The sequence below is a fragment of the Bufo gargarizans genome, chromosome 1 (genome assembly GCF_014858855.1).
Source record: "Bufo gargarizans isolate SCDJY-AF-19 chromosome 1, ASM1485885v1, whole genome shotgun sequence".
Classification (NCBI taxonomy): domain Eukaryota; kingdom Metazoa; phylum Chordata; class Amphibia; order Anura; family Bufonidae; genus Bufo; species Bufo gargarizans.
The window spans coordinates 221031186-221051238 of NC_058080.1; the positions used below are offsets into that span (position 1 = coordinate 221031186).

General features: G+C 47.6%; 1 protein-coding gene across 1 annotated transcript in view; it reads left to right on the forward strand.

The window, feature by feature from the left end:
• Positions 1–20053, forward strand: part of ZGRF1 (zinc finger GRF-type containing 1) — a 105795-nt gene that overhangs the window by 22796 nt on the left and 62946 nt on the right. The window contains exons 6-8 of the mRNA XM_044301756.1: positions 14731–14809; positions 19119–19219; positions 19676–19802. Coding sequence (XP_044157691.1) covers positions 14731–14809; positions 19119–19219; positions 19676–19802 — 307 coding nt within the window. The remainder of the gene's footprint in view (positions 1–14730; positions 14810–19118; positions 19220–19675; positions 19803–20053) is intronic.

Sequence of the window (20053 nt, forward strand, 5' to 3'; positions counted from 1 at the left end):
CCCTGTAAGCACGTGTTACCCATGACTGCTTATGAACGTGTAATAGCACCCTCAGCCTCCGTTCATATCACCATTATTTCTTTCTGTGTTTCTGATCTGTCAAATGACAGAAGCAAACATCTCCTGACGCATGCCTTTGACCATAATAAGGTCTTTCAGGTTTCTGTTAGGGCATTTTACAATGGAAAAAGGTGCTGCATGCTGCGTTACCGTTGTCCTGCGTTTTGGATGGAATTGGCAACAGAGATCCAGCCTTCATTCATTTCTGTTTTCACAAATCGGAGGTATAACGGCAAGGTGTAAATACAATTTTAGGGTGAAATCACACAAAGCAACCCCATGCAGGTAACTGGCACAGATTTTCCGTCACAGAAATTTCTGCCACAAATCTGTGACAGTTGAGCTTACCCTTTAAAGAGGACCTTTCACTCATATACAAACTAAAAACTAACTCTATCTGTGGGCAGAGCGGCACCCAGGGGTCCCCCTGCACTTACTAGTATGCCTGGGCGCTGCTCCGTTCGCCCGGTATAGGCTCCGGTGTCTCAGCTCCGTCTGTTGTATTGGACTGATTTTTTGTAGGAGGCGTGTCCCTTGCTGCAGTGCTGGCCAATCGCAGCACACAGCTCATAGACTGGCTATGAGCTGTGCGCTGCGATTGGCCAGCACTGCAGCAAGGGACACGCCTCCTACAAAAAATCAGTCCAGTACAACAGACGGAGCTGAGACACCGGAGCCTATACCGGGCGAACGGAGCAGCGCCCAGGCATACTAGTAAGTGCAGGGGGACCCCTGGGTGCCGCTCTGCCCACAGATAGAGTTAGTTTTTAGTTTGTATACGAGTGAAAGGTCCTCTTTAAGGGTACCTGGTCTCAGTACAGATTTGTATGCAGAAACTCCGCACCAAGATCGCACATAAATCTGCACTATTTATTGCAGTTTTTATGCGCTTTTATGCTGCAGATTTTCTGTATATGTGAACCCCATTCAAGTCTATGGGAAAAAACACTCTACAGAAGTTCGAGAATCGCACAAACAATTGACATGCTGTGGATTTTAAAATCCGCACAACAGGTCCATTTCCAAACAGAAAAAAGACACAAAGTGTACATGGGATTTGTCAAATACACTTTGCTGGTACTGTACAACTCTAGGGTTTTTCTGCACAAAAATCCACTCAAAAAAAACGCATGTCCTTCACAACGTATGCAGGTAGCCTAAAGGGTGTTTCCAAAATGATGTCTGGTGAAGCAAAACTCATTGTCACCTGTTCTCCTCCACTCTATTCTGGTGACCTGGCACCGTTCAACCATATTCCTGTCCCCTGTCTGTTTGCTGGCGGATGGGGTTACATGTGCTACTGCAGCCAATGAGTGGTGTCATCAGTAACATGTTCCCAAGAGACACATCACTGCTGGGTCACATGCCACTTGGGGACACGTCGCCCCAGCCTGTTTATTTCCACACAGCTCATATGACCCTGTCCGGAAGTAAACAGACTGGGGACCAGATGACCACTGAACTGAACCAAGGCAATGGAATAATGTGGCAGGGATCAGTGGAGTCAGTTTTTTATTTAATATTTTCCGTTTTCTGAGGAGAACCTGTCACCACGAAATGCAATTAAATCCACAAAGAGCTTGTTAAAGAGCAGGAGAAGCTGAGAAGGTAGATATACAGTTTATGTGAAAAGATTCATTAAAACCTATAATCTATACATTTATATATCTGCTTTTTATGAACTTAAAGGGGTTGTCTCCCTTCAGCAAATGCCATTTATCATGTAGAGAAAGTTAATGTGTTCTGATTGTCCATATTGACTCCTTTGCTGGCTTGATTCATTTTTCCCATCACATTATACACTGGCTCGTTTCCAGGGGTTATGACCACCCTGCAAATCCAGCAGTGGTGGCCGTGCTTGCACGCTATAGGAAAAAGTACTAGCCTAGGCCCACTCCCGCAGTCCCAGCCACCAGAGCGGTTGGCTACCTTTCCTATAGTGTTCAAGGTCAACCACCTCTGCTGGATGGCAGGGTGGTCGTAACTCTTGGATAGAAGCTCTGTAAAATGTGATGGAGAAATGAATCAAGCCAGCCTTGTATTAACTTTATCTACTGTACGTGATAAATGCAATTATTATATTTTTTTTTTTAAGTGAGACAACCCATTAAAGACCACCCTCAAGTTATCAGTGACTGACAGCTATCTCTCTTTACACACTTAGGGCTCATGCACACAACCATATGTATTTTGTGGTCCGCAAAAAATACGGATGAAGTCCGTGTGCATTCTGTATTTTGCAGAACGGAACAGCTGGCCCCTAATAGAACTGTACTATCCTTGTCCGTAATGAGGACAATAACAGGACATGTTCTATTTTTTTACGGAACGGAAATACGGACATACAGAAACAGAATGCACACGTAGTAACTTCTGGGTTTTTTTTGGGGTGGGGGGGGCAGACCGATTGAAATTAATGGTTCCGTGAACGGGCACGGAAACAATACATTTGTGTGCATGAGCCCTTACACAGAGAATGCTATCAATCATTGATAGCACCTCCCCGTGTACAACTAAGATCAGACAAAGCAGAGATGTAAATGATAAGTTTTGATCTTTTCCTGCAAAACCATGTATCAATCTGCTCAGCTCCTCCTGCTCTATAACAGGCTGCCTGCAGATTTCACTGCATTTTGTGGGGACAGGTTCTCTTGAAAAACCCCATTCACACTTCAGTGTTCGGTCAGTGATTTCCATCAGTGATTGTGAGCCAAAACTAGGATTGGAGCCTCCACAGACATAAGGTATAAGGGAAAGATCTGCACCTGTTCTGTGTTTAGAACCGATCCTGTTTTTTGCTCAAAAGCACTGATGGAAATCACTGGCCGAACACTGACGTGTGAATCAGGCATTACAAGTCAGTATCGGTTATTTTATTTCCTGCTGTCAGACCATATTTTATCTCTCGAAGAACCCCTTTAAGCCCTGCATTTTGGCAACAGACCAACTTGCTAAGGCCTTGCTCACATGTCCGTTTGGAGATCCAGCAGGCTATTCCAGCAAAGCGCAGCCTGGCGGATCTGCAATAGGGTCTGGCGGTAATCCATGCATGCAACGTTTTTATGTCCGGCCAATAGCTGGCATTTGCATTGGATCAGGCTGCCGGACCTCTCCGAATTGAAGATGTGAACACAGCGTTTGAAAAAATTCAATAATTGTATGAGCTGCTGTAAAATGAATAGATTATAGCACTGCATGCCCATGTCTAGGTTCGTCTGAAGCTAAAACAGAATGTATTGCATACCTTAAGCTCCTCACAGGTTAAAGAAGATGCCCCTGGCAGATAGTGAAGATCACCAGAAAACACCTTTATTTATTACTGAATTCCCCTTTTCACCAGTATTTACTAGCTCATACGACCCTCCGCCTGTCTCACCGCCTCTGGTAAATATTACTGTGCTACTTCTAGAATGGTACTATAAGGACTATATGTAAAGTGCCATAAGAGATCAGTATGAGCTGTTTTGTTTTTCACATGAATCCAGACAGAAAAGGCTAGATCCACTGGAAGTGAAGTAGAATAATTCATGTTTATCAGGGCTATCTTCACACAAAGGAATTTCACATGGATTTGGGTGTGTGTTCCGTGTTGAAATCCACATGTAATGCACATCCCATGCATGTAAATGAGATATGCATGTGAAATGCATTTTCCACTGCTGAAATAAGAGGCATGTCATCTATTTCAAGTGGGAAACTAGCCTCATTGAGTGACAACATACATCCAAGGGTCAGCCGAAATACTTCTATTGTGAGAACGTACCCTAATAAAGCCACCATAATGAATAGAAGAAAGCTGACTATGCATAGAAGCTCTATAGCTGATGCCCCGTAAATGTGAATTCTTAAAAAGGAGATAAATAGCAGCCGTGCGCCTTTCTTGTCACATACGCCTTTAATAGCTGTTGTCATAGAAAGGTGTAGTTAACTACAAAGCAACTGTAGTTTGCAAAGCTGCAAAAAAAACAAACAACATACATACATCCAGTTAATTGTTTTGTCGAGCAAAGTTGATCCAGAAGAAGGCAACCCCCCTATGAAGTAGAAGCCATTTTTAGGGGGGAAAATTCCTTCCAGAGGACAAATTCTGGCATCTATACGTCTTTTGATGGACCTCATGATCTTAAGTTAAAGGGATTTTCCGGTATTTGAATATTGATGACCTATCCACCGTAGCGTTGAGCAGGTGTAATTACATCTATTGGACGGCTCTCAACTATTCAAGTTTATAGGAACAAGCCACTCCATTGAAGTTGTATTTACACCTGGTCGCCACTACGATGTCAACAGCGAGCAGGTAAACAATGAAGGGAAGGCTGTGCTCGCACAGCCCGCGGCTTTCTCTTCAACCAGCTAAATGGCGGTGGGGCCGGGTGTCGGACCACCGTTGATCTGATATTGATGACCTGTCCTGAAGATAGGTCATCAATATTAAAATCCCAGAAAACCCCAATAAGCTTATTGTAAACTAAAAGTCCTGTACCATGTCGGTGTTACCCAGTTACCACATTTAGTTTAGTATGTCCTGGTGACTTGTATTATTCTTTCCCATGTGCATAACCTTACATTTGTCAGTATTAAACTTCATCTGCCACTTCTCTGCCCAAGCCTCCATTCTATCCAGATCCATCTGTAGTATGCTGCCATCTTTTGTGTTAATTACTTATTTACTGTTTTCCGTCACTGAGCCAGTTACTTATCCACTTACACACATTTTCCACCAGTCCAGGCATTCCCCTTTTATGTATCAATCTTTATATGGCACTGTAGTAAATCCTCAGATAAAATCAGCATATGATATCCAGCAACTCAGTCTAGAACTTTCCTCCTCTTAGAAACTGATACGTTTGATAGGACCAATAACATCCATCCAGGAGTCCTGTACATCTGTCACTAAGCAGGAGGGGCTGTGAAGCATGTCAGTGCAGGGAGCACGTCACAGTGAAGCTCTGCCTCTTGGGAATGTGCAAAAACCGAATCTAGCAGAATAAAAATTCATATTCTGTCTACTCCTGATAAAAAAGGTCTACAAAATGTATGTTTGTACTGCTCTTCCCGACCCTTACCAGTTTAGCATGGTCAAAACTGTTGACAGACTCCCTTTAAAAAGTGGTCTTTGCCAGGTGAATGGGGTCCTATTGCTATGTTCAGTTTTCCTGATGCATACACTGACCATTTTCCCCAAAATACATTTTGTATTTTCCCCTTTTTTGTATTCTGAAGCAGACTAGGTGTAGAAACTGTGCACCAAATTTTTATCCACACCTAAATACTCCAAATTGTGGCACTTTTTGGTTGGCCTTTATTTTGAAAGTTTTATATACCACAAGCATTTTTGCAAATCTGTATTTTTTTCACCAGTTATGAATCAAGTGTTTTGTTATTCCCTTTAAATTTTTTAAATGGAATCTCACTAGGTATCTCCCTATCAAACAGTTCGCATAGACACGTGGCTGTAGTTTACCTGATTGAAATGCTGTTTTTCTTTTGTTGATCCGGAGCTCTGTTCCCGAGTTCTACATTTTTATTTATTTGTTTCAACCATTGCTCTTGTTGCACCCGAGCACTACTTTCTGTGGCCAGCCCCTTCCTTGCTGCTTTGATCCTGCTTTGCCCTGTCAATCAAAGCAGTGAGGGAAGGGCTGGGCATAGAAAGGAGTGCAGCCTGGGTGCAACAAGAGCAATGGTGACGCCTTCACTGCACCTAAGGCCTAATTTACATATTAAGAAAAATGATCATAACCCTGGAACGGAGCCTCAGACTGACTAAAGAAAACCAGTGTTTTAATCCGGTGATTCCAAGCTATGTGTCTATGCAAACAGTTGGATAGAGAGGTCTCTGGTGACAGATTCCCATTAAAACTGCAGTTGTAAATAATTGTAGTATAATGTCATTTTATTAGACATCCCAGCCAGTTGAGTTCCAGGGTTACAAAGTGAAAGGATCAGCATCTAGTGCGGTGGTAATTAGGCATCACAACCCAGAGAGCTGTGCCAAGTCTCCAAGCAGAAGTCAATGTACTCAATCAACCAGTAGATTTATTTCATCAACCACTTGCACATTGGGTGGCATCTTACCGGTAAATTTATTTAAGGGTTTTTAAATATCTAGAGCACCTTTATAATGGACTAGTATCACAAATACAGGATATTGGCTGTTTTGTTTACATACTTGGACTACACAAATGAATTTTTTTTGTTTGATTTTTTTTTTTTTTTTTTACAAAAGACGTTTTTAAAGAAAAAAGTCTGAAAACGTCCAAACTAGAGTTGAACGAGCCTGCCTTTTGGCAGGTTTGAGTTCAGGGTTTAAGTCAATTACGTAATGGATTCTATTCTCACGAAATCCATCACGTAATTCAATGCCAGCATGCCAAACGGAATGCCTTATCATGCCGTCATAATACAAGTGTATGTCCAGCAGAACTGAACCCTCGGAGCTGGCCATACACTTGTATTATGCGGCATGCCGGCATTGAATTACGTGATGGATTCCGTGAGAACATAATCTATTATGTAATTGACTTAAACCCTGAACTCGGACCTGCCAAAAGGCTCGTTCAACTCTAGTCCAAACTATTAAAATATAAAAATATCATACGTGGAGAACACTGGGACATAACAAAACAAAAAATTACTGATCTGACTTTTTTTGGTCACCTCACCCCCCAAAAAAGTCGTATGTACCCCAAAATAGTACCAATAAAAATGACAACTTGCCTGTAAAAGTTGTTCTTACACCTCTTTATAGATGGAAATATAGCAAGTTCTGGTTGTCAGAATTTGACGATACCAAAAATATATGTTTTTTCAAAACATTTTATTCTTTAACCCCTAAGTGACCACCCATACGTGTGTTTACTGACGTAAACAAAGGTGGTTTTAGCTAAACGGCTGGCTTTAATCAATCATTACATGTACTTAAAATTGTGCATTAAAAACTATAACTTGTCCTACAAAAAATAAGACCTCATTTATGAAAAAACAAAAAAGTTCTTGCTCTTGGAATGCAATTTAAAGAAAAATGTGCTTGGTCACTAAGGGGTTAAAGTGGTAAAACATAATAAAAAAATTATATAAATTTTATGTTGCTGTGATTGCACAGAATAAGATCGGCATGTAATTATTAGCAGTAACTCTGGTAAAAAAAAAAAAAAAAAAAAAAAAAAAAAAAACAATAGAGCAGAATTGCATTTTTTCCAATTTCACCCCACAAATATTATTTTTTCCCCCTGTTTTCCAATAGAATATCTGGTAAATAAAAAAAAAATAAAAAAATCAACTTTTCTCGCCCAATTTCCTTGGGGGACACAGAAGACCTTGGGTATAGCTCATCTCCCTAGGAGGCGTGACACTAAGTAAGAACTGTTAAGCCCCTCCTCCACAGCTATACCCTCAGCCTGGAGAGAGAGACTGCCAGTTTTTGCTTAGTGTCCAAGGAGGCAAGACACTCCCTGCTACTGCAGGGCTGTTTTTCTCCTGTTTGGTTTTTAGTTTTGATTTTTGCTTTTTGCTTTTGTCTTTTTCTTCAGATCATCAGGGACAACAGAGTCGCACTAGACCTCTCTGTTTCTCCCGGGGTCGAGCTGCGCCAGTGCCGGTCATCCGCACTGCTGCCTCCCCCACAGAAGGCAAGGTGGACCAGGGCAGCCCAGCTCCCCTGCATCCCGCCAGCGCAAGGGTCGCCCGCACGCCAAGTCCCTCTTCCAGCGTCCTGCCACTACGGTGCCAGTAGCTGAAGGGGCGACCCTGCTGGAACGGACCGAGGGTGAAGACGGCTGTGGTAAGAGAGAGGCTTCTCCAGCCCTACGTTCCCCTCATTCCCTCCCCGGTCTCCTGCGTGCTGGACCCCCATACTGGTCCCTGCTGGACCCTGAGGTGTCGTTGGGAACAGCCATTTTCTGGCTCCAGGGCTGTCTCTCATATCCAGCTGTTGCCCAATAATCATATAGCCCCACACCACCACCATACTGGTGACCGCGGGGCGACTATACACTGCCCCTTCATAGGGCATTGCACAGGGGTGAGCAATGGATGGCTGTGGAGGAATTCTGCTTTAGGACCGGAGACCCGCTCCTAGCTGCCTCTGACACAGGGGTTATGGCGGCCCTCCCCCTTACCGGTCGCAGATTCAGTACAGGGGGCCCTCGCTGACTGCCCTGTCCCTCCTCCACGGGCGCCGTTAGGGCAGGGGGTGCAGTGCTGGACTTCAGGGTCCCCCCCCCCCCCCGCCCTCCTTACCGGTGTCTAGGGCCAAGGGCCCGCTCCAGAAGCTGCCGGCTCCAGAAGCTGCCGGACGCAAGGCCCTCACTGCCTGCATGTACTGAGCGCGATGCTCCAGCAGGCCCCGGCTGACTGTTGAGGCTTTTGGTCGGCCAGGAGCCGCAAACTTTTGACCCAGGCTTCGGCCTGCTCGGCCGCAATCCGGCCCTTTGTCTCGGCCGGCCCGCGGGGTGGGCACCCGCGGCCGTTAGTGCATGCGTCTGCCGGCTCCCGGCCGGGTGCCGCAAACCTTTGACCCAGGCTTCGGCCTGCACGGCCGCAATCCGGCCCTTTGTCTCTGCCGGCCCGCGGGGTGGGCACCCGCGGGCCGTTAGTGCATGCGTCAGCCGGCTCCCTCCCGGTCCCGGCCGACCGCCGGTACTCCCGGTCGGCCGGGCGCCGCGAAAATCTAGGCCCCGGCTTCTCGGCCTACTAGGCCACAAACTTCCAGCCTCAGTTGGAGGGGGCGGGAACTTCTCGCGGCGCGAATTCTTCCCGCCTGGAGGTCCCCCGCCCCCAGGGGATCGCAGCGCCGCCCCCTAGGCCGGATGTTTTGTTAACCTGTTGGGTACCGGCCACCAGGGGCCGGCTCCCATCTAGAGGACACCCTCTATGTTCTGGGCTTCCTGGTGGGCCTGTGTGAGATTGTGCCCCTGTATGGTGGCCCCTTTTTTGCCTCAGAGTGGCTGTGTTTTTAAAAAAAAAAAAAAAAAGTTAATAAATAACGGAATGGTTGCGCAGGACGCTGCAGCCTGATGCAGTAGTGCTGGCCGCACGCTATGCCCCCCTTCCGTAGGCGGCATGTTGCGCTCCTCTGCTGCGGTTCTGGCCAGCTACATGTTCCCCTTCTAGGCGGACCCTTGCCATCTCCCGGGATGCGGCGCTGACCAAAGGCAGGCGCCCCGTCTATAGGCAGAACGTCGCCTCTCCAGTTACAGGTTGGCCATGTGCATCACTCTCACTGGATTTAATGCCGGACAGGTGCATGACCCCCTTCTGGGGCAGAAGAATTGCACTCTCACCAGATACGGTGCTGGCCATGTACATGACCCCTCAAGGAGCACGGCACTCTCACTGGATTCCTGCCGGCCATGTGTGTATCCCCCTTCTATGGCGGTACGCTGCACTCTCACTGGGTTCGCTGTCGGCCATGGGTATAAAACATGTGCACGTCCCCCTTCCATATGCGGAACACTGCACTCATTGGGTTCACTGCCGGCCATGTGCACGTCCCCTTCCATAAGCGGAACGCTGCACTCTCAATGGATTCGCTGCCGGCCTTGTGCATGACTCCCTTCCATAAGCGGTAGGCTGCACTCTCATTGGTTTCGCTGCCAGCCTTGAGCATGCCTCCTTCTCTCGGGCGGCATACATACTCTTCCTGGCTGGGGTTGTTCTCTCGCGGTAGGTTGCTGGCCACGTGCTTGACCCCCTTCCATGGCGGGGTGCTTGCACTCTCACCGGATCCGCTGCCAGTCATAGGCATGGCCCCCCCCCCCCTTCCTTGGGCGGTGTACCGCACTCTCGCTGGCTTTGCTGCCGGCATGGGCATGCCTCCTCTCCTCAGGCGACATACATGCACCTTCACTGACGGTGTTTGTTCTTGCGCCAGTACGTTGCTGGCCATGTGCATGGCCCCGTCCGTGGCGGGGTGCTCGCGCTCTCCTGGGATGCGATGCTGCCGTGTGCGGTTCATTGCACCCTCACCGAATACGTTGCTGGCCAGGAGCATGGCCCTCTAAACATGGGTGCGCTGCTTGCACTCCCTTTAGAAACGGTGCTGGCCTTGTGCATGACCACTTCTCGTTCCGTGGGCGGTAATTTGCGCGCTCATGAGATTCACGGCTGTCCTTCTATATGCTGTACTGGACGTTCCCCTTTCATTGGCGAACTACTCGTTGCACTCTCACAAAATTCGGTGTTGGGTGGATTATTGCACAATAATTTAATGCCCGGATAATCCTGTGCATGCCCTTCCCCCTTCACTAGGTCCTTTGGTGCGGGCCTTTGCACTCTTGCCGTCTGCAGAGTTTGCCAGGTGCTTTTCTCCCCCCTTTTCTGGGCGGACTGCTTGCGTTCCATAGCATGCCCCCTGTACTAGCCTTGTGCATAACTCCCTTTCGGGTTGCACTTGTACTTCCATGGATACTGTGGGATGCTTGGCTGTGCGCTCTGTGCGTTGTTTGGGCCGTGTTTGCCTTCTCCTCCCGTGGGTGGGTTGGCCTTCTCGCTGCCTGCGGTTTGCTAGTACGTATGCCTCCCTTCCTCCTGCGACATACTTTTTTCTCTTGGGGTGAGGCTGCTTGTCGCTAGCTTTGCACTCTTTTCTGAAGAGGTCATTCTGTCCACCTGTATGAGCCTAAGGTGTTGTCCAACACACAACAAATGAATGCCCAATGTATTCACCGCTGTATAACTTGTATATATGTAGACGGGCTCTGCTGGCTCGCTACTGCACCGAGCTGGGTGGCACTCATTCTCTGGTGTGGTCCCGTTGTGACTGCACCAGCCATGTTCATTGGCCCTTCCACCTGGGGGGTGTTCGGGGTACCTTGATGCGTACCCGTTCGTCCTCCCGTGACATTGCTTCCCCGCGCAAGCCGTCGGGTCAAGAGCGTTGTCTTGGCGCCTTCTGCACTTCAGTCTGATCTGCTACCAGGAACAGACCGCTCCTCTCGGGTAGGGTCACCCAACTTCTCTTGGGTGCTCGTCTATCCAGGTCTGAGGGACCTCCACTTTTGGGTTCTTCAGGGTTTTCGCCTTCTGCGAGGCGATCTGCAGGTCGTCTCACAGAGTAGCAGGTATTCGGCTTTTGAACTGTCCTGTGGCTTCCCTGTTTGCCATTCCTCCTTTCGGTTTGGAGGGTGTTATGCCGGCCTCTGTCTCGACTGCTTTTCCTCGCTGGCTCGGTTGTTTTGGCTTCCTCTCTGAGTTTGTCACTCCGAGGTGGCTTCTGCACCGGCCAGGCCTCAGAGGCTGTTTTCGTCATTGCCCCCTCCCCTTCGGGGGTGAGCATGGTTGTTCATTTGGATGGTTCCGGGGGTTACTTGTGGTCTCGTACCGTCTCCCTCGTTTTCGCTGGCAGTACTAGCTGTGTGCCTGTTTGCCAGGCCTATTGCGTTCTGTCCTCCCGCTGGGTGCAGATTGCCTTTCCATTCTGGGCATATGGTCCTGCTGGACTTACCTTTTCGGTAACTTGGGAGGACTACCCTTCGGTCACGGTTGTCCTTGACTTTCCCTCACCAGGACTGTAGAACTCCTTCCTGTGGTGGCTACGTCGACTTGGACTTTGGCCTGTCTTGTCCTGGCATCTGTCGGCTGCTGGGCGGACCCTTCCGGTTTCTTCCGTCTGTCCTTCTGCTCACCCACTCCGGTTGGATACGGGACTATGTTGTTCGGGGGCCGACGGGAGTTTTCTTCCGACCCTTGGGCCGTGTTACTGGTCTGCGCCTGATCACATTGGTTTTTTTTTTTTTTTCCCGCTTGCCAGGCGATTCCTGCGAGCGCGCTGGTGTTCGCTCCCGACTGTGCTTCGTCCGGGTTCGGTTGTCGGACTTAGGGTTCTTGACTAGGTTTTGTGGTAAGTGGGGCATTCCCCCACTCTGCTTTCTCTCCCTTGGTTCTGTCTTTCTCTAGTCCGGCCTGACCCTGGGACTGGGACTCTGTTACTGAAGTGTCAAGTGTCGGCGCTGTCCTTTCCCTTGCAGCGTTTTCTGGCCCTCCTGGGCCTGTCATGACCTTCTTCCACAGAGTGGCTCTTGGTTCCTCTGTACCGTTCCCTGGTACCGCCCTGGGAACTACACACTGAGCTCTTGGCGCTCCACTCTTTCCCTTGGTGCCGTTGTAGAAGTTCTCCCTACTCCTGCTGTCCTGTACAGTTGTGTTTTCTGTTGCCATCATGTCTGATGGGTGGCCCTTCGTGTTCTGTGCCCTCTGTCCTTTTCCAGGACGGGGCTGTTTCTCCATCCCGTCCCTTCCTTCTGAGGGTGGTATCTGCCTTCTTATCTACGAGGCTTTGGTCATCCCCTTCCCGTCTCCGGGAACGGGCGCTTCACCGCTTGGAGATTGTTTGGTTTTGCAGTTGTTACTTGGAGATCTCCGGCTCTTGTCTGCGTTCGGTCTCTTGTGTTTCCAGGATGTCCGCGCAAAGAGTTGACGGCCTCCAGGGTGGCTTTCCTTCGCTCTCTGTGTCTATTGCTGTGGTTACCGCACCAAGGGCAGGGTTCTGCTTTGGTGTCACCGTTCATTTCAGCCGGAGCGGTCGGTGCCTCCTGGGCCGGAGGCATAAGGCTTCGGCCATGCTTTTGTGCAAGGCGGTCGCTGGTCTTCCTTGCACACCTTACTGGGTTCTACAGGGTGCGCACTGGGGCTTCGGCGTCTGCTGCCTTGGGCCGCCTGGTCTGCAGGCGGCGGTTTCTTGATGCCTTCGGGTGCTTTGCCCTGGTGCTGTGGTCCCTCCCCTCTTGGACTGCTATTGAACGTCCCAAGGTCTTCTGTGTCCCCCAAGGAAATTGGGCGAGAAAACGAGATTTTTGTATAACTTACCAGTAAAATCTCTTTCTCGCTCTTTCCTTGGGGGACACAGCACCCACCCATTCTTTGTTTCCGAGTTTGTTTTACCCGTTGGGTAGTTGGCTTGTTGGCTCCACTTTTGGACTTTGCCTTTTCTCACTACTTGGACACGCAACTGGCAGTCTCTCTCTCCAGGCTGAGGGTATAGCTGTGGAGGAGGGGCTTAACAGTTCTTACTTAGTGTCACGCCTCCTAGGGAGATGAGCTATACCCAAGGTCTTCTGTGTCCCCCAAGGAAAGAGCGAGAAAGAGATTTTACTGGTAAGTTATACAAAAATCTCGTTTTCCTGCTAAAACAAGCCCTCAATGGAAAAGTTTACTTTCTTGGAAGGTGGAGAGGAAAAAATAAATAAAACTACTCTGTGCCCTGAAGGGTTTATGGATCTGCGTCATATGGATTCCAAATATGGCGGTACCGTATTCCTTTGGAGGGTTGTATGCCATCATGTTTTAGCGGATGTATATCAGACCTATTTCTCTCCAGTGTTGCTGCGCTGAAGTTGGGGAATACAGCGTGATGTATACAGACTGCAGTATATTGTCATTGAGCACGTGGTGTTGGTAGGCAACGTGACCTGCTAAACTGAATCTGCCATGAGCCCCTGAAGGAACAGGAGCTACACTACATGGAATAGTAGGTCAGTGCTGTGTTATAAGGACATGCATTGCCGTTTTCCCCAGTGAAAGAGGTTTTTTTGCGCCAGTTTCAGGGCCAGAGTGAAAAATGACAATGAATGCATGGATGCCGTTTCATTTTGATGCCATGACCATGGTCTGCTCATTGCATCCATCTTTGGTGGGTAGTTCTTTAGCAAGCGCTGCAGGCTTTTCATTGTTTACTGCATAATGCACATACTATACTTTTTATAGCTCCAGTGCTTGGCATCGCAGTCTTGTCTCGTTTGCTTGAATTCAGACAACACTACGAAGGATAGACCATCAACTTTAAAACCCTGGATAACAAGCCCTTTAATGGGTTTCTGTCACCCCAATTTTCGCTATTAAACAGGCTGACATTATAGATGTGAAAATGTCACCTGAATTTAACTCTGCATTTCTTGTAATTAAGTATGCCCCCATTGTCGTGTAATTTTAACTTTTATTATATGCATCTCTCTGCCGAATACTGAATGGGACGGCGCAGGCGCGAAATTTACATGGCAGACGGGGCCAGCAGGAGAACCAACGCTGGCCTGGCCCTGTCAATCAAGATAACGGGGGCATACTTAAATAAAAGAAATGCAGAGTTAAATTTCACATCTATAATGTCAGCCTGTTTAATAGCGAAAATTGGGGTGACAGAAAAACAAGCAGATTTGTACCTATGAAACTGCCTCACCTGTTACATGTGAGCTTGACAGCTGAAGGCCTCTGTGTTGGTCCGACGTTCATATGGGCCAGTGTTGCTGAAAACAAAAATGAAGTTTTAATATATGCAAATGAGCCTCTAGGAGCAACGGGGGTGTTGTTACACCTAGAGGCTCAGCTCTCTCTGCAACTGCAGCATCCCCTGCACTTTGATTGACTGGACCAGACAAATGTGCAGACATGATCACACCCGGTCTTGTCAATGAAAGTGCAGCAGTTGCAGAGAGAGCTGAGCCTCTAGGTGTATCGGCAACACCCCGTTGCTCCTAGAGGCTCATTTGCACATATATTTAAACATCATTTTTTTCAGCAATGCGGGCACATATGTACATGGCACAAACACAGAGGCCTTTAGTGCACATGGAACAGGTCAGCCACTTTCTTAGGTATAATATTTATGTATATTTAATATATATATTTATTTATATAAAATATTATTGCTAATAATAAAAAAAACTATTTTCATAGGATTCCCACAACTCTACCTGGAAGGAGGCATTCTTTGAGGCAAATAATTTTTCCGAGTCTGGATCTGAGCACAGTTACGGTAATTTGCAGAATAATATTTAGAACCACCAAACACATGTTGTGGTGACCATGTTTTTGCTAAAGTGATGTTATAAATATCTTCCCTATAATAGTTTTCCCGTAATATTTTAATTCTGAAGTACAGTTAGGTGACTTACCACACTGAAGTATAGAAATAGATATTTTTTAGTACTATTACCATTTAAGATGGCGACTAAATACAAGCCCATATTACAGAAGGCAAATGTTGAGACACAGAACTTTGTTTCGATAACTGTTCATCATGGCCCGCTCCGAGTTGAAGTCCTCATCCACTTTTATAATAAGGCATAAACTACAGAACAAAGAAGAATCTGATAAAAACTCAGATCTGGTGGACATATGGTTGTGTGGTGATTTAAAGGGGTTATCCAGGAAAAGATATTTATGACTTATCCTCAGGATAGGCTATCAGTATCAGATTTGCAGGGGTGCGACACCTGGGACCAGTGGCGTCTCTAGCTTTTAAATTTTGGGGGGGCACACTGGGGGCCAGGACAAAAGTAGGGGGGGCAGCTATAACAACGATACATTTACACAAGTACACTTAGAAATGCTGCGATACTTTACCCAATACCTAAAACCGCAACAGGGAAGAAAAGTCCAGCCATCATTAAGTAAGTCCCCCCCAATGTGCCATTATTAAGTAAGCCCCCCCCATCATGTGCCATTATTAGGTAAGTCCCCCCCCCCCCCCCCCAAGTATCACTATTGTAAAAAAAAAAAAAAAAATTATACTTACCTCAGTGTTAGCGATGCGATGCAGGCCTCTTCTGGCCTGTGTCCCACGCTGTATGGCTCAGGCGGCGCGATGACGTCATCGCGCGCCTGCGCCGGCCTCTGATAGGCTGCCGGTCTAGTGCCTGCAGCCTATCAGAGCAAGGGGAAGGGACACGCCTCTCCCTCCCCTGCACCGCCGCTTAGTGATGGGAAGTTCGGATCTTTTAGGTGAATCGGTTCATTTGAATCAGCTCATTCAAATGAACCAATTCATGAATCGGATCTTCGGTTCACTTGGTGAGTCAGACTGCTGAGCTGACTCGCAAGTGAACCGAAGACTCTAGGTGCCGGTGCGCATGCGCAGATGCTTGATACATTCGATTCACTCACTACTTGCTGCGCTGCTGACTCAGTGCAGTCGGCTCGTCTTCTTCAGCTCTCTCTGAACTCTGATTACTAGTATTGAGTGATTTATTATAGTAAAGGGAAGCTGAGGCTGACGCCGGACAGGAGGAGTCAGGAGTCAGACAGGAGTCAGAAGCTGTCACTGTGGTGTGCAATGTTACCCACAGTGACAACAGTCTGACACTGACAGTACAATCCATAAAGGTGATGTGAACCCACCCTTAGGCCCCTTTCACACTTGCGTTGTCCGGATCCGGCATAGAGTTCCGTCGTCGGGGCTCTATGCCGGAAGAATCCTGATCAGTTTTATCCTAATGCATTCCGAATGGATAGAAATCCGTTCAGGATGCATCAGGATGTCTTCAGTTCCGGAACGGAACGTTTTTTGGCAGGAGAAAATACTGCAGCATGCAGTACTTTTTGCTCCGGCCAAAAATCCTGAAGACTTGCCGCAAGGCCGGATCCGGAATTAATGCCCATTGAAAGGCATTGATCCGGATCCGGCCTTAAGCTAAACGTCGTTTCGGCGCATTGCCAGATACGACGTTTAGCTTTTTCTCAATGGTTACCATGGATGCCGGGACGCTAAAGTCCTGGCAGCCATGGTAAAGTGTAGTGGGGAGCAGCATACTTACCGTCCGTGCGGCTCCCGGGGCGCTCCAGAGTGACGTCAGGGCGCCCCAGGCGCATGGATGACGTGATCGCATGTACACATCATCCATGCGCATGGGGCGCTCTGATGTCATTCTGGAGCGCCCCGGGAGCCGCACGGACTGTAAGTATACCGCTCCCCCGCTCCTCACTACTACTATGGCAACCGGGACTTTAATAGCGTCCTGGCTGCCATAGTAACACTGAACGCATTTTGAAGACGGATCCGTCTTCAAATGCTTTCAGTACACTTGCGTTTTTCCGGATCCGGCGTGTACCTCCGGCAAGTGGAGTACACGCCGGATCCGGACAATGCAAGTGTGAAAGGGCCCTTAGTTATATAGCTACTGAATGAGATGCCTTTAACATATATATCTCCTGAGAAGCCAATTTGATTCTAAAGGGTTAATTTAATTCAACCTGTAATCTAAACTCTTGTGTCATCTGTCACTTCTCCTGTCCCTTAATCTTATCACTGCTGCAACAAAAGCAGCCTCAGCCTCAGTGTAAGGCCTCTTTCACACTGCAGTGTTTGGTCAGTGATTTCCATCAGTGATTTGTGAGCCAAAACCACAAGTGGAGCCTCCACAGACATGAGGTAGAAGGGAAAGATCTGCTCCTGTTCTATGTTTAGAGTTGCACCTGGTTTTGGCTCACAAATCACTGATGGAAATCACTGACTAAACACTGAAGTGTGAACGAGGCCTAAGGCTACTTTCACACTAGCGTTCTGCTGTCCGCTCGTGAGCTCCGTTTGAAGGAGCTCACGAGCGGACCCGAACGCTTCCGTCCAGCCCTGATGCAGTCTCAATGGAGCGGATCCGCTCAGACTGCATCAGTCTGGCGGCGTTCAGCCTCCGCTCCGCTCGCCTCTGCACGGCCAGGCGGACAGCTGAACGCTGCTTGCAGCTTTCAGCTGTCTGCCTGGCCGTGCGGAGGCGAGCGGATCCGTTCAGACTTACAATGTAAGTCAATGGGAACGGATCCGCTTGAAGATGACACCATATGGCTCAATCTTCAAGCGGATCCGTCCCCCATTGACTTTACATTGAAAGTCTGAACGGATCTGCTCAGGCTACTTTCAGACTTAGAAATTTTTCTAAGTTATTAATGCAGACGGATCCGTACTGAACGGAGCCTCCGTCTGCATTATATGATCGGATCCGTTCAGAACGGATCCGATCAAGCGCAAGTGTGAAAGTAGCCTTACCTGTTCTACCCTCTGACTCACTGCTCTTTTAACTCAATGAATCGAATGAGTCACAAACTAAGTCGGATCTTTAGATTCTTTTAACTTGTGACTCATTCGATTCCTTTCTATTAGACTCCCCTGCACTTACTTGTGTGACTCAGACGACACGATTCAGAGAGCTGCTGGTGTGCTGTGCTTGCCTTGCCCCCTCAGCTCTGGTCGGTGATTGGTTGGTGGGCGGGGAGGGGTGGGGCTGGCAGAAGCAGCCTCCACTCTGAGATCACATTACGCTCCTCCCCGTCCCTCCCTCAGGCTTCGGCTCCCTGCGTCCCTGCTGCCAGCAGCGTGAGGTGAGAGAGAGACTGTGACTGAGCTGAGCTGAACTCGGATCAGTCAAGTGAATGCTGCTGGCAGCAGGGGGGGGCGCATTTTAGTTGGGGGGGCACATGGGGGGGCCCAGCATGATGTTGGGGGGGCCGTGGCCCCCTCTGGCCCCCCCCTGGCGACGCCACTGCCTGGGACCCCCACTGATCAGATGTTAGAAGAGGCCTTGAGCACCACAGCCTCTTTCTAGGCCAGTGACATCACTACATCGATCACATGGCCTAGTTGCAGCTCAGCCCAATTCAAATCAATGGGACTGAGCTGCAATACTAAGCACTGCCACTATATGATGTACGGCGCTGTTTTTGGAAAACTGGACCAGGAGCCTGCATCACTCACCAGAGCTTCAGTGGGCACAATGGCTCTCTGAAACAACTGATCCTGAGGATAAGTCATCATTATCTTTTCCAGGATAGCCCCTTTGAAGGGATATTCCAGCCTGTAGCATTTATACATCTATCCATTGAATAAGTGGTAAATGCTAGATCGGTGGAGGCCCCCTGGGACCCTCACCGATTGCCAAGACGGGGCATTTAAATGGAGTAGTGGTTGATCATGTCCTCTGCTGCTTTAGTCAAAGCCTAGGTCAAGGACAAAGAAGACCAAGCCGTCGTTGATGCGGTCTTGCAGCTAGTTGGAACGTGGGAACAGGGTCCCTTGTTCAGTGGTCACACGCGCCCTGATCTAGCATTTATCGGTGATAAGTGCTTCAGGCTGGAATACCCCTTTAAGTCCGGTTCAGCACATAGGATGTTGGTGTTGCGGAATTATTCTCTTGGACTCGTTTTTTTCTGTTAATATTTAAACATATTGATAATGTCGGACAGAAGGGAGAGCGAGGGCAAAAACTGAAGAATAGAGTATAGCTCACTGGACAAACCCCTTAAAGGCATAATTTTAGCCGAACATTTTTTCTGGTTATTTGTCTTATTCACAGTTACAGCCATGCAGAACTGCCCACCCAAATGGACTGTGGGAACTTCAGGTTCAGACTGTGATTGGGAGATTTCTCAATGGACACCACACAAATCTGATGAGGTCAGTCTGCTTTGCGAAATTACTTCCTGAAATTTTCTAAAAAATACTATTTATTTTGAGTATTTTTATTATACTATACTTTATTATACTATTTCGGCTTCTGATTTTGTTAAATTGTCCTTATTTTCGATTACATTTATGTAATTAATATAATAATTTGCATTTGGACAAACCACACAAGCCTTGTAGCTGTTGCCTGTATTCACATGTTTTAGCATTTTGGGTTATTTCCTATTCTTTGTTGCTCCTGGAAAAGTGTAAAACTAATACTATTAACACTATCAATTGAAGCATCCTCTATGTGGTGTAATGTACCAAAAATACAGAATGACAGCATCTAAGTTTGGGATTTTTTATTTGTTTTTCAACAAAATCTGAGAGATTTTGTATTAGTGATGGTAGAAAAGTTCCAGATGACTGCTTTACATTTGCTTTTCTGTTCTGGTGACTATTTAGGTGAAGACACCGACACAGAGTCCATCTGAAAAAGTCCGTCCTTTTTTTCTCAGACCAAGACAAGACAATGTAGATGTGAACTCTGCTGTACAGTTACACGAATCTACAACTTTACTTGAACAAAACCGTAAGATCTTGATGAAATTCCTTTCAGCTGTACAATTTAACTTTTAGTTTTTAAAGGGAAGTTCCACCTTTGTTTCCAATGAGTTTGTATTGTTCCAAACCATCTTAGACTACTTTCACACTAGCGTTAAAGTTTTCCGGTATTGAGTTCGCCCGTCCGTCAATAGCAGAAAAAAACGCTTCAGTTTTGTCCAAATGCATTCTGAACGGAAAGCAATCCGTTCAGGATGCATCAAGATGTCTTCAGTTCAG